The sequence below is a fragment of the Pinus tabuliformis genome, chromosome J (genome assembly GCF_031772625.1).
Source record: "Pinus tabuliformis cultivar Carrire ecotype Pingquan chromosome J, CPIR1, whole genome shotgun sequence".
NCBI lineage: Eukaryota > Viridiplantae > Streptophyta > Pinopsida > Pinales > Pinaceae > Pinus > Pinus tabuliformis.
The window spans coordinates 940203834-940219078 of NC_142295.1; the positions used below are offsets into that span (position 1 = coordinate 940203834).

Here is a 15245-nt window from a genome sequence, read left to right on the forward strand (position 1 = left end):
AGTGATCAAGTGCTCTCTCAAGACACTCCTTGATGTGAATTTATTGGATAAACAATGATCAAGTGATCTCTTAAGGCACTTCTCGATGTGAAGTCACTGGTTCAATTCCCTACCTGATCTAGGTGATATATGGACATGATAAACATATAGTCCCACCAAATTTTAAAAAGAAAAAGAAAAAATCAAGTAATTTTTTTTTTCATTTTCATTTGCATGAGAAATATTTTTATGCCCTACTATAATAAGATAGAAATTCTACCCTAAAATAAAAAGAAATAAAAATAAATAACAACTTCCGGTTTGAACCCTGATTCGTGCTGCAAACATGTTTATAAATTATGCTTAGTTGAGCACAATGATTTTAAATTTTTCTTTCATTAAAATCCATAAAAGATCTACATCATTTTTTAAGTTTATTATCTAAATCAAATAATCTCCCATTTTCTAGCGCAATAAATTTTCAAATCAACTAATAGATAATTCCCTAACTAGTTTATATATATAAATAATTGTATAGTTCTGTATAATATCATAAGAAACTTTGTTATAAAATATTTAATTAGTGTCGTATATTTTTAATATATATAATTAGGCCGATAGGCCTTCCTATGCATCAATTTTTTCGTCAACACTTTTACCCTGCTCCGTTCGATCAGGTGAGACACTTTCAACCGTTGATTTGAAGTGCGACTGGTTTTTCCAAATATTGGTTGAGTTGCCTTCTTTTCACCTCCGAGTTCTGTTGTGCGCTCTGTGGCATGGAAAGATATTTTTACCGCTTTTTCATTGACGCAAATTGCTCCAGGAGAACGGCGTGAGGTCGGGTTTTGGCCATGAATTCGTCGTTCGAGAACAGCAACAGCTCTTCCTTTGGTTACTCTGACAGTTCAACCGTCGACGGCAAGTTCATGAGCCCGAACGCTCCTAGTAATGGCGATAATGGAAATAATAACAACTATGTCATTCGAAACAGATTTCAGACTGCTGAGGCTCTGGTTGAAGAGGGTATCAAACATGCTTGCCAACAGCTTACCATGAAATTGAGCGACATACAAATGTCTTCAAGAAGAGCTGCAGAAGCAGGTATCTTGAATTTTTTTTCAAGTCTTTTCGATTTCTAGAGGTATTATTTATTTTTAAAAGGCTTGTCTCTCCATAATGGAGATCTGGTTCAGCTGCTTGCGATGAATGGAGTTAGGACAGGAATTATTGTTTGAGAAACTCCTCTTCTTTTACTTTTATCTGTTTAAAACCTCTATTCCTACCATTGCGCCAGTAACCTGTTGTCGTATTTCCGTGATCTAGCTACACGAAGGACTGATGTGGCGGCTTGGCTTAACGGCATGTTCCCCACAGTAAATCTCCCTGATGAGCCTTCGGAAGAGGATTTGAGAGCATGCTTAAGTAATGGGAGCATTCTTTGCCAGGTCATGAATAAATTGAATCCTGGCTCAATACCAAAGGTACATTTTACCTCCTCCTTACCATGTGTTTATTCCCCATGTTTAAGACAGTAGACAATTTTTGTTTCCGTTCTAGAGCCAATAATGAATTCAGCAATTAGACTCCAGTGGATATTATATTTTACATAGAAGGGAAATTTTTGTCTGCATGTTACTGAAAAACTTTTTGAACAAGCTTCTCCAAATGAAAATCTTCAATCTCTTGGGATTTTGCAAATGAAAGAAAAATGCTTTTTGCACATGTTCCTGTACACGAACAAGGGATTTTTGCACATTCTATACCTCTATGGTTTGCGGAGAAGAAAACATGGGCCTAACCTATCTCGAAGTGTTCTTACAGTGAACACGAGTGTCTCTGTTATGCTATGTCAGTTGTTTAATATTTCCAGATTTACCATTTGAAGGGGACAATTTCTTGCAGAATGTATCAAAACCAGGCCTGGCAACTACTGAAGGTGTTGCGCATTCTGCGGTTCGAGAATGTCAGGAATTTCCTGGTGGCTATAGACGATTTAAGGCTGCCAACTTTTGAAGCTTCTGATTTGGAACAGGCAGGATTACTTGGCCTTTTCTTCTTGATGTTGCCTGTATAGAATCATCTGTTTCGCTTTCTCAGCCTTCGCATGTGTGGATGTTTTCAGGGTAATATGGTGACTGTTGTAGACTGTCTTCTGTCTCTGAAAGAATTTTATGATTCGAAGAATGGAGTAGAAACTCAGTCCCTATGGAAACAGGTGGCTGATACAGGCATCCCCAATGACATTAAGTCCACAGTTCGAGGTGCTTCTCCTGGAAAATCTCTCAACACCACTCTAAAAAGTGGAAGCCAGCCACGGAAAAGATGGGTACTTCCGGATCTGGAAAATTGTGCAACTTCAGATCAACAAGTGACAGATCAATCTTCTGGGGTGAATGGTCCAAAAGTAGTGAAATTGCCTACGAGATTTGATGCTGAGAGTCTTTTATCAAGTTCTGTTATGTCAGGTATGAGTAGGATCTAAAGGAAAGAAAATTATTAATCATTCTTTTGAGGGTCAGTGTAGATTATGCACCATTCAGAACTGTGAATTTGATGCTCATTTGTTTTGTTTTAATTTTGCTTTTAGATCTAAAGAAAAGTAATTGCACAATGATCCAGTCCAAGAAAACAAGGTTTTCCACAAACCAATTATCTCTTCTAGAAAAATTCAACAATTCCAATTTAATAATCCTATCGGCCTCTCTTTGTACCTTTTGGGACAATTGCTAGTATATTTTACGATAAATATTTTATTGAAGAAAATGCGATCTAAATCATCAATGTCATCTAAAGATTGCACACATCAGAAGCCACACCAACCCATCTCTTACATGGTTAGATTTTTAGGTCTTCCTTCCTGGCCGCTACATATTTGTTGTCACTAGTGAATATGGGACTTTAAAACTTTACTACATTTCCTTAAATCCAACTTTTTAATTTAAATTCATATTATGTAAATTTAGCTTTTGTTTATCAATACAATGAAAATCAAAACATTTTGTTAGAGAATAGATTAATGATATTAAGTCTTAGGTAAAACATAAAAAAAAAAACAAAGAAGTTTTTTCAATGAAGATATGGCGTAAATTGATAAATTTTTAAGTGTGAAGATGTCAATATAAATCTATCTCAATTTTGGATCTAGCAAGTCATGATATATATAAAATTTCTTAAGATACAAATTATTGGAAATCAAGCGAAAGGGGTGATTGAACCGAGATGCTTATTCTACAACCGAGTATGATGTGTAAGGGTGTCCCTCCATTACCAAATAAAAATTCTAAAAAAATCTAAAAATTACATAAAATCAAATAACTATAAAAAACATTTAAATAATGTTTGCTCATAAAAAATTTGGACTTGAAGAAATTGGATCCCTCTCGGCTCATGTTAGATCCATATTTAAAATGGATCTATGTTGGTCTTTGGTATTCATGGAGGAAAAAATAATGGACCTAAACCCACATACAATTAAATTTTCTTTAACAATTATAATTCCATCTGATATCTAATGAACCCATATCCATTGGATATTCGATTTAAATATTCATCAAATATTTGATGAGCATTCTGAAAAACATACTTATCATAGCTATGACACCTCCATCAGATAGTCTCATTCGTTGTTGAATATTTGATGCAAAGTTTTGTCGAATATCTAACATAATTCCATTGAAGAAGTATGTATGAGTTCAGTGGGAAAGAGAACATGACTCTACTATCAATAATAAAGTCACATTTCCTTATTTGATAATATTATTTATATTTATATGAATTTCACATCTCTATATATAGAATTTATTTTTTTCATTTTTCTAAAGAATTATATATATATATAAAATAGGGTTATGTCAATTGGTTGGATGGAATATTGGTTATATTTCCCAACAAGGCTCAAATCTCAACTAGTAAGATGTTGAGCTACTTATATTTCAAAAATCCATTTATACATATATTCGTATTTCTATTATATGTTTTGAAATATCATGGTTACAACATGAATCTTTATTCATTCATTACTAATAAATTCTATAGTTGAAAAAAAAACTATATTTTTTTGCAAATTGTGGTAGCCATGAATGATGATTATTCCTACAACTCCATGCTCTATTTTCATAACAAACATGTGGCCATGAAAGATTTAACCACCTCAAAGGGAAAGTGATATATTATGTCATTCCGCTATAAAAAATAATGTTTCTTAATAAGATTAAAGAAATCCATATTTTCCTCTTCATGCATGCACTACCTACAAGGATGACTATCTACTACCATAAAATCTGATAGTGAAGATGTGAGATATGGTCATTCATGGAGATAAAGGGAACCTAGTTAATTAACAACTATTTGTTGCTTTTAAAGGAAGAATTCATATCCACTTTATGGAAGAAGATATTATCGATTAAAATTTAAGATGAAGGAAGGTTTAGATACCACATTGAGTAGTCGCCCTTATATATTAATGACGACATGATCCATGTAAATAATTGGTTTCTATAGTTTGATCTAGAATTTAATTTTCCATTAGTAATCTTGACCTATCTAAATCTCCCTAATGTCCCTTTAATCATTTAAGATGATGAAGTCTTGGAAAAAACATAAATGTTGTTGTGGATTTGTTTCCAGAAAGTTATTCAAAGAAGGATCACATGCATGTGCCTAGATTTGTCTAGAAGCGGATATAGTGAATCGAATTTTAAAAGTAATTAAAGTAAAGAAAGATAATATGATCCCCATCTATGATGTTGATTATGAATTGTTTCCTTTGAAATGAAACTCCTATCATAAATATATGATTTTCTTGTTAAAATGTCAAAAATATCTTAAAATCCATATCTTGACTTTGTTTTTAGATTAAAGTTGTGGAAGTAAGAAGAAAGACTTTGAAAACAAAAATAACAAAGGAAAGACCATCCATATACTTAATTAGTCTAGGATTATAAAATCCTAGTTATACATGACTCATCAATGACTATTCCCTTGGAGGCATAATTTATGTCACCCGTTTATCTAAGTTATTCCCCTTCGCATATATCTTCCATAAACATCCCTCTCTAGTGGTAGTCATAAATATATTTACATCATTCATCCTTTCCCTCCATGTAAATCAACTCATCTGTCGTATATGCTAGGCCACATCACCCATTCCCTCCTTATCTCTAATGATGTCTCCCCAAATCATTCCTTTCTCTAAAAGTGTTTATTTCCATTTAAATTTTCCTCACTCTCCTTCTCTCAATAAATTTCTATTTGAAACCTTTATGAATAATACCCTAAAGAGGATGAGAATAAATCCTCTAAGGAGATGTGAATGTTTGAGGTAAAATAAATCGAATAGATTGAAGAGGAAGAAGTAAAGAAATGGAGCACACTTGGCATTCAAGGAACATATAATATGTGTATAGTGGAGTCATTAAAAATCCCCAACTAAAATTATGAAGATCATCTCCTAGAAACTCTAGGGATTAAGCACCAATAAGAAGAACAACTTTCTAAAATTGCTAATAGACTCTGAAAGGAAAAAGTGGTTCTTCTCTAAGAAAAAAAGAAGAAGAAGAAGAAAAAGAGTCTTGAAAAGGAAGATCCACTTACAAATACGTGTTAGAGAATTTAATATGGTCTATAAGGCCTATTGTACACAATGGAAAACTAGCATAACATCTATACCTAGTTTAGAAAATAGTAAGAAGGTAATATTTTTATAACATTTTCTATATATTCTGATAATAATGTTTAAGAAAAGATATAGCGTTTGGAGTATTTTAGGTACATTAGGAAAACACTATGAATAAAGGACAAATCATAGATATAAATATAAAAATGGTATTGAATTTAATAGAAAATGGGGAGACATATTCCTTGGGGATATAAGTCAATAGTTAGTATAACACCTCTTTTGGGTTAAGGATATACATTTTACTTTTAAGAAAAACTCTATCTTTTCTTAGATGTGATCACAAAAAATATTATGGTTTTCCCTGGGATACTACAAGGAAAACTAGACTAATGGTAAACCAAAGCTTTTCAATATCAAAAAATTAGGAAAGTCTATCAATATCAAAATTATAACAAGTATGCCTTGAGGTAGATATCCTAATATTACAACTATAAAATAAAATTTAAAAGAAAAACATGGGAAATGAGTAAAAGAGAAGTAAACAAAACACATGATCCAATATTGCAGGAGTTTGATTCTTCTTATGTAATTAGTTATTTACTACTTTTTTTGTGACTGACTTAGTCTGGACATAGGCCAAACCAAGCTTCAATGCGACTTAGACATATATGCAAACAATGCATACAGAGGTGAAGTTCATCAAGAATGAGGTCGATCTCCTTGCTGGCTTCATTTAAATTCAATAATTCCCTCCCCAACAACATATTTAAGTGCCAATAGATATGTAATATGCACATATCCTAGCTAAATAAACCAAGGGTGTTTCAAACATAAGGAACCCAATTGATTATTTGACTTACCATATCAATCTTAGTTAGGTAGCCATGTTCACCTATAATTTCCCTTTAGGTCGTGATTATTTCATCCTAAACAAACTGGGGTGTATGACAATAGAAATTACTCATAGAGTATTCTTTCATCAGTTATGATCTTTAGACACCATGATCCCTATTATAAGTCGCATTGCATTGACTTCTAGTAGGCTACCTTGGCGTTGCTACTAGAAACCTAAGAATCAGACTAGGATCAAGATGTAAAGGTCTGAGGAATGGACTGAAAGTGGAGGAAAATAAATTATGAATGATGATGAAGCACAAAAAATGAATATGGGATATGAGAAGAGGTCATAGACATAAAGTTTATAGAGAATTAGGAATGGGGAGAGAGACAAAATGGCAAATCGAGTAAGAAATATAGAAAGCAAAACATGGAAGGTGAAGGGACAAGAAAATATAAATCTAGAAAATAAGAAATGTTAGCAATGGGATATTTTATCATAAACAAAAGATAAAATCTTGCCTCAAAAGGAAGCAAATGGAAGAAACCAACAAACAAGGACAACGATGGAATTTAACCACCTTCACATTCTTCTCCCGCAATGAACATGGATTATGCAATTCAACAGAAATTTGTTGTTGTGAAACCTTATGAAATTGAGATATGTACCATGAATTAACCCTCACTGCATGATAATTTTCACAGTTGCATAGACTATGTAACCCACTTCCCTTGGAATGAAATATTAACATGAGAAGTAGGGAAATTACTAAGCCCATTAGCAACACATTTAGCCCTCCACTCACTAAAATAGTTGTTGTGTTTTTTTTTATCAAGTGAGAGTAGGTCCTTCTATTAATCTGTAAAAAGGTACATAATATACATAAGGCAGCACTAGCTACAAAGGAGTTGTGGCCCACACAACCACTTATCCAAGCGTGCAGAGAAACTAAGGTACAACCTGCCCTAAAGGCGTCATTCAGGACAACCAATGAAATAGAAACCTTCTATCCTCACCACCGAGCCACAAAAAAACCTTTGTAACCATGCCAAAGGCCCACAAACCATGACGAAGGCCCACAAAACAATGCCAAGTAACCACTCATAACCTCTGTAGAACATGATATCCCGAAGACTGTGTGATCAACCTTCAAAGATCCAACGGTCAAGAGGCGATATTGGGTTGCCACCATGCTTATCCTTTATCCATTCAAATGGACCCGAAAAGAAAAATGTGCCATCTCTCTAATCTATTTCGGGTCCGAATGAAGAGATAACCCATGAGCAGTTTAACTGCCTGAAATCCACCGGATGCAAGAGATCCCAAAAGGTCTGTGCAACTAGCCCATAACATAACTGCCCTTACAGACCCGAAGCATAAATAAGTCACTGCCTAAATGAATTTCAGGTTTGTTTCGAAAATTAACAGTCCTGCAGATTACCTCCTAAAATCCATAGGATGACTGCGATCTTGTCAACATGTCCACACATTAACTAAGCAAATGGCCCAAAGAATTAATAGGCCACAAGCAATGTATTTCAGGTCCATACAAAGACTTAACCTGTATGTAGTTTCCCGCCCGAAAACCATAGGATTATAGAGTTCAGGGTGTAGTTTCCCACCCAAAAACCAAAGGCAAACTTTAGTCGGGTGCCTGTCATCCTGCTCGCACTTTACCATATGCTACTTCCCCGTGTTGACCAAAACTCTTCTGTTTCCATCAGTCTTCACTCTGCTTATTTCTCATGCTTTGAAAGTACTCCTCGTCTAGTGTTGCCTATCTGTGACGATCTTCCTGTAATCATCCTTGGGGAGTCCCCATCCAGTCATATCTTTTATTACTTTTGGAACAGAGTATTCCTTTGTTTGCCAAAATATCCGCTAACCTATTGGCTGTTCGGCGCACATGAAAAAAACTAAGGGTTCTCATGGTTCACAGGTGGGATTGAATACATCGATAGACCTGCAGTAACCGCCAGTGTTTCAACATCTTTTCTGGTGCTGAGCCATTGCATATTTTCTTGACCGAATTAATTATCAATTCAGAATCAACTTCAATGATGGTATTATGTAAATTTGAGTCCATCAAGATTTCTAGGCATTGCTCAAGGGCCATGAGCTCTACCATATTATTAGTGGCCTTCCCAAAATGGCTATGAATGATGACTTTTAGGAAACCCTTTTCATCTCTTATTACTCCAAAATAACTAGCCATACTAGGGTTTCCTTTAGAGGCTCCAACTATATTGCATTTCATAAAACCATGAGGGGGAGGTTGCTAGAAGTCCTTATCAGATGTTATATGACTTACAATCTTGTTTATGTCCTGGGGAAAAGACCCTATAGGCACAAATGAATAAGTATGTGCGCATCCTGGTCTTGAGGTTGGTTCTCAGGGGGTTTCTTTAGAAGGGTTCCTACAGTCTCTTTGAGTTGTCTTATGATTTGAGCCATGATGCTCTGGGATGAACCAATTTTGTTCTTGAAGATCCTATTGTTGCGTTCTTTCCAGACATCCCAGATTAGAAAGCCTGGAACCATAGCCCAAGCTTTGTTGATTATTTCATTTTCAGAGAAGTTTCTCCTCCAATTCCTCAAAGTGCTGGTGATGCTGCAAATGTCCCTATCCGTTTGTCTAAAGATTGAAGCCACCCAATTCCACAAGGTGGAGGTGAATGGGCAGAGGTTGAGTAGGTGTTCCATTGTTTCTTCTTGTAATTCACATAGCTAGCATCTAGATGGACCGGCTACACCTCTTTTCCGAAGGTTTTCCCAAGTCAGAATATTTTTATGTTGCACCAACCACATGAACAGTTTGATTTTCATCCAGTTTTGGTTCTGCCATAGGTCCTTCCATACCTTATCAGGGTTTGGAAAGTCAAGCCCTAGGGTTATTCGCTTGGCTTCTTTGAGGTTAAAGTTGCCTTCATTGTTTTTTCCCCATCTTAGTTGGTCTAAAGATGTTGATGTTAGAATCTTTCTCTGTTCCAAGATAACTGCAAGAGCTTCTGCCTGGGCCTTCAAAGGGGAGTCATCACTGTATACCAGGTTCTTCCATATTCTCCATTTTCCATTGCTTCTATCCTAATCCCAGAAGTCATTTACCCTGAGTAAACCTTTGTCATCAGTATCATTCTTGAGATTGGAAAATTCTTCTCTTAACAGGTTAGGTTCCTGTTGCCAATTTTCCTCCCAAAACCAAGCTAGGTTTCCATCTCTGATTTCCCAGAAACTATGTTTTTGAACAATGGCTCTATTCTCCCAAGCTTTGTTCCAAATGTGGGAGCCTTTGATGAGCCCATACATTCGAATGTGCTCCCTTTCTTGCCAATTATTTGCATATTTCTATTTCCATACCTTGGCCCAAGGGGTAACCGATTCCTTTAGCCATCTCCACCATAGTTTTTCCCCCAAAACTTTGCTTAGGGTTTCAGGGTCATCAAGTCCCAAACCTCCATGTGTCTTAGGTTTACAGATATTTTCCCAAGCTACCAAAGCCCATTTATTTTTCTCTTCCCCTTTGCCCCAAAGAAAATCTCTTTGGATATTTCTAATGTGTTTCACAACTCCTTTAGGAGCTGGAAGGGCTGAAAACATGAATATGGGGACAATTTGTAGGACAACGTTTGTTAGCACTAGCTGTCCTACTAAATTTAAAGACCTGTTTATCCATTTCCAAATTTTGTCCTGGAGTTTATTAGTAACTGGCTCCCAAATTGCCTTGCTTATAGATTTTTCAATTAGAGGTATTCCCAAATATTTGGAGGGTAGCTGATCTCTTTGAAAACATAGAATTCTAGTGAGGTTTCTCTAAATAGCAATGTCAGTATTAAAACAAAAATCTTTGATTTTGTAAGGCTTACCTCTGTACCCATAGCCATAGCAAAGTCGTTCAGGATTTTCTTGAAGGAAAGAGCTTCCTTGACCATGGGTGTACCCTGCAGCATGGTGTCGTCCACAAATTGTTGATGAGTCAAGGCATCCCCATTCAGGGTGAGTTTAAGACCTTGGATTTTTCCTTCTACTTTGGCAGATTTGATCACATTTCCTAAAGCTTCCATCATGAGAATAAATAGGAAGGGTGAGAGCGAATCTCCTTGTCTGGGTCCTCTCAAAGGCTTAAAGGTTTTGTATGGTGAGCCATTTAGCAGCATTGAGAAAATTGAGGTGGTAACAAGGGCCATTACCCATCTTATCTAGTTATGGTCAAAGCCATATGCTATTAGTACTTCCCTGATGTATGCCCAGCATAGCTTGTCATAAGCCTTCTCTAGTTCAAGTTGTATGATCATACTTGCCTGCTTATTGCTCTTGAGTGAGTGAACCACCTCGTGAGCTTGAATGATGTTATTTAGAATTTGCCTTCCTTCCACATATACAGTTTGCTTCTTAGACACAAGATTTGGAACAAGGGGCTTAAGCCTGCTTGCAATTATTTTGGAAATAATTTTGTACACCACATTGCATAATGCTATGGGTCTAAATCTATCTAGTGTCATGGCATTTTCCTGCTTTAGAATCAAATATATGAAAGAGGTATTGAGTGCCTTCAAAACAGTTCTGTTTTTCCTCGAGTCCTCCACGAGATCGAGGATATATTGCTTAGCTATTTCCCAGCATGCTCTCAAGAAGTTGACATTTGAAACCATCCAGACCTATAGCTTTCCCATTTTTCATCTCTTTGATGACTTCGTTGACCTCCTCTTCAGTCACTGGCCTGTTAGGATTATAATTGTCTTCTCTTGTCACAAGCTTAGGAATGTGCTTTGTGAAGTAATTGATGAATTGTGATCTGTCTATGAGAGGCTCCTCTGCTATGCTTTGGAAATGTTGAGCTAGAGCAGATTCTATTTCTTTGTCGGTGTTGAGCTGTTTTCCTTGAGTATATTTGAGTTTTGAAATCATGTTATGAGACCTATGATCCACGACAGACTTGTGAAAAAACCTTGTATTTCTTTCTCCTTCTTTTATCCATTGTACCATCGATTTCTATCTCCAGAAGATCTCCTCTTTCTTGCGTAAGCCTTCCCATTACCGTTGAAGAGAGTCAGCTTGTATTTTACTTTCCTCGATGAAGTCATTTCTGATGAGGACCTCGTTAATTCCCTATAGTTTCCGTTCAACTACTTTTTTGGCTTCGAAGATATTTCCAAACTCATTCTTATTCCAATATTTAAGCCCAAGTTTGATGTGCTTCAATCTCTGATGTGGAAGGAACATTTTTTTCCCTAAACGTGCATATCTTATATCCACCATTTTTCAATATTACTGATGAAGTCAAGATGGGTAAGCCAAATGTTTTCAAACCTGAAAGGTCTGTTTCTCGGAGTGCCTATAAAGGAAGCTTCAAGTTGAATAGGCCAGTGATCCAAGCCTCCAAAAGGGAGGATTATAGCCAACAAGTCAAGGCCTGTGAGGATGAGGTCCTCAGAGATAATGAATCTATCTAGTTTAGAGGCAACTTGAGAAGCCCCTCCCCTCTTATTATTCCAAGTGAAGGTACCATTTCTTGTCTCTATATCCACTAGCCTCATGTTGTTTATGAAGTTTTGAAATGCTATGGAATCTCTGCCTAGTGATTTGGTCCCACCTTTTTTTTCTGAGAGAGATCTGATCATATTAAAGTCCCCTCCCAGAATCTAAGGGATAACTAGATATCTTTCTCTTAGCTCCTCCAGTGAGGTCAGAAGCCTGAGTTTGTCTTTAATTTTTTGTGGACCATAGACATTTGTGATCAAATGAACTTCCTTATCACCCAAAGGTTGGATAACCACTGATAGGTAGTTCCTGGATGCTTCAGCATCTAGGATTCCTAGTTTTTGGGGGTTCCAAAGTGTGAGAATTCCTCCTACTATGTTGTCTGCTTTAACTTCTAGATATTCATAGTTAATAAGCCATTTGCTATGTATCTCTCTTATTTTATCTATTGAACATTTTGTTTCCTGGATAAAAACCATATCTAGTTTTTCTTCTTTCATTCTATTGCTGAGATTTCTTTGTTTCCTTTTACTTCCTAGACCCCTAATATTCCATGTTGTAAGCTTCATTAAGAAAGATTAGTAAATGAGTAACTAGTAAGGTATTTTATCTTACCTGAGTTGATCATGAGTTTTCCACACTCTATCAGCAGCTCATTCTATCTTTTTCTTCCTCTTTTCCTACCTGGGTTCTTGGGAGCTTGTCCCAAGGTTGCCTCCATCACCTTTACCCCTCTGTTGTCCTGACTATCATGGTTTATTTTGACCCCAGAACCATTTTCCTGATATCTCTAGAGGAAGAGCTGTTGTACTCTGTTAAACTCCTCTTGAGGTAGCGAATCAACCCCTTTGGCAGTTCCTTGCTCCAAGAACTTTTCTACATCGAGATGCTCCCTTTGAAGAATTTCCTGCAGCTCATGATCCTCTCTTCCCACTTCGTTTGGGGTCATCTCATGGTCCCTGTCAAGTTCCATAGTGCTTGGCCGATCATTCTTTTGTTGGGTGTTTTCAGGTCTATCCTCCATGCTGTCATCCTTTTCCTTCTCTGCAGGACTGTCCTCTAGTACCTGGTTTGCTCCATTGTTCCCATCTTCTTCTTCTAATATCTTGAATCTATTATGACTAGGCTACTTTTCCTCATTGATTTTCTTCTGGTTCTTTCTCCCTCCTTTCCCTCTGCCTCCCACTTTGGTAAAGCCTTCAACATCTTTCCCTGAGGTGGCTTTAATACTACTCCCCATTTTTTTAAACGGAAATCTCTGAAGAGGTGCCCGTGTTCATGGCATTTGCGACATCTGAAAGGGACATGCTTGTAGTCCACCGCCTGCACCCATTCTTCATCATATACTTCTAGAATGATTTCATCTGGAAGAGCTCTAGAAAGGTCCATTTCTATGCATATTCGGGCAAAGGAGGTGTATTTTCTGTGCAGTGTGGCATCTGATATTTTTAAAAAATGCCCTAGTTTATTGCCTATGGCTTTTAAGGATTCTGGCAGCCAATAATCTAAAGGTAGGGAGTAGAGTCTTATCCATACCAACAATGATGTGAATGTCTCTCATTCCACGACAAAACTCATCACCCATGGCCACATATAGAGGCCTGCAATAGCATAGAAGTATGGCCCTCCTTCGAACACTTTGTATTTATCCTATAAATTTGTGAACACTGCTGTGAATAAACCCTTAGATCCAAGGTGTAGATTTATTTCTCCGTTAGGTTTCCAATGGTTCTTTATCCATGCATCCAAAGCCTTCTTTGTTGGCCATAACCCCATAAATTTGCATATTATTGCATAAGTCGCCATGTGAGCCCTATGCACCTGTAGCGCTGGATCACTTAACACCACTCGGGTTGTGATGGTTGACCTAGGTTTACATAGTCCTATCAGATTCATGTGGTTAGCTTTTTGACTGCCTCCTCCTATTTGCTTCTCTCTTCTGACTTCCTCCTGATTTTCTGCCTGCCCCTGTGATCTATTATTTTCCTGTTTTTCTCTATCTATACTCCTGGTTTCAGCTTCCATTGGCTTCTTGAAGCGGTTTGAGACTGCATGACTATAGGAGGGAGTGGAACTCCCCCCCTCTCTCCCCTCCATGGTGCCCAACACTAATAATCTGCTACAAACCCTAGTTCTGTGCATTTCCCCTGCATTCCACCTTCTCACACTTCAACCTCCATTCTAGTTGTTGTGCTAATTACTAAACCAAACAACATTAAAATTAGCATTCCTCATGATCAACCTAAAATATTATCCTATGTTCGAGCATTAATATTAGATCCATGATACGGTGTGTGTTTGATGACTATAGGGAGCATGTCACAATATTTACTACCATTAATTCTTGGTGGGATGGTAACCATATCGCTCCCCCAATGCTTCGTTGTTGGAAACACATCTTGGGAGTTACTAGGATTTACATTAAAACCTACATCATGATTGGATAATTGAAATAGAGTAATAAAAGACTTAATCCAGGTAATATAATGAAAATATTTGACCATTTTTTGTTGCAAAGCTACTTCCTAGTAGATTTTTCTAGTTCTATTGTCGCATTTGTATTATAATAACTTCAAATATAAAAAACCATCTCTTTATCAATACCATGCATTAAATATTTCAAACCCAACCCATAGAGATTCAACTACCTTTGGCTTCAATGCCAATTTTTTTTAGAAACTATAGGTAGGGAAAGGGGAATGAGAACAAATGAGTCTCCAATCTTCATTTTTGATCAAAAAAGTATTATGTAAAGAGAAGAATGAGTAATTAAGGAAATAGTTTATTCAAATATCTACATGATTATGCTAGAGAAGAAGCTAAAGAAAAATTTTACTATTGAATTCAAGATGTAAGACTAAGAAATCACAAAGGACCTCCAAGAAATAAAGGATGGCCTTTATAAATATCCTTTTGAAAAGAAAAGAGAGGAGGATGGAATTGATGTGTAAAATATTACAATTCATGGATCAAGTCCAAGGACAAAAGGATAGAATATAATTGTACAAGAAATCCGATACATGTTGAATTAGAAATAATTCCTCAAATATCTAGGTCAAAATAAGAAAGATGGTAACTCAATTTAATAAACTTCTAGAAGCATCCCACAACCACTTTGAATTGAACTACTCAAAGAAAAATCTAGTGCCTACTTTACCAACTGAGATAACTCTTTCAGTAATGCTCCATATCATAATAAATGAAGATAATAAGTAACGTACCTTCCATTCATAAAAGTTAAAATAGATATGGAACTATGGGAAACGAAATGAAATATATCATATAGTCTATATGACTTATTCGTCAACTTCTACAAATATTTATGGGATG

The 15245-nt window shown here is 36.3% G+C and overlaps 1 protein-coding gene across 1 annotated transcript; it reads left to right on the forward strand.

Annotated features, from left to right (window-relative positions):
* Positions 1-791: 791 nt before the first annotated feature.
* LOC149229868 (kinesin-like protein KIN-14F) lies at positions 792-2464 on the forward strand. Its single transcript, XM_089381149.1, has 4 exons — positions 792-1083; positions 1306-1463; positions 1853-2014; positions 2105-2464. Exons 1-4 carry the CDS (start codon positions 834-836, stop codon positions 2462-2464), a joined length of 930 nt encoding a protein of 309 aa, XP_089237275.1. The 5' UTR covers positions 792-833.
* Positions 2465-15245: the final 12781 nt, after the last annotated feature.

Coding starts and splice junctions, on each gene's coding strand:
- LOC149229868 (XM_089381149.1), top strand. CDS start 834: ATGAATTCGTCGTTCGAGAACAGCAACAGCTCTTCCTTTGGTTACTCT. Junction 1,084..1,305: donor AAGAAGAGCTGCAGAAGCAG/GTATCTTGAATT, acceptor TCCGTGATCTAG/CTACACGAAGGACTGATGTG. Junction 2,015..2,104: donor AAGCTTCTGATTTGGAACAG/GCAGGATTACTT, acceptor GGATGTTTTCAG/GGTAATATGGTGACTGTTGT.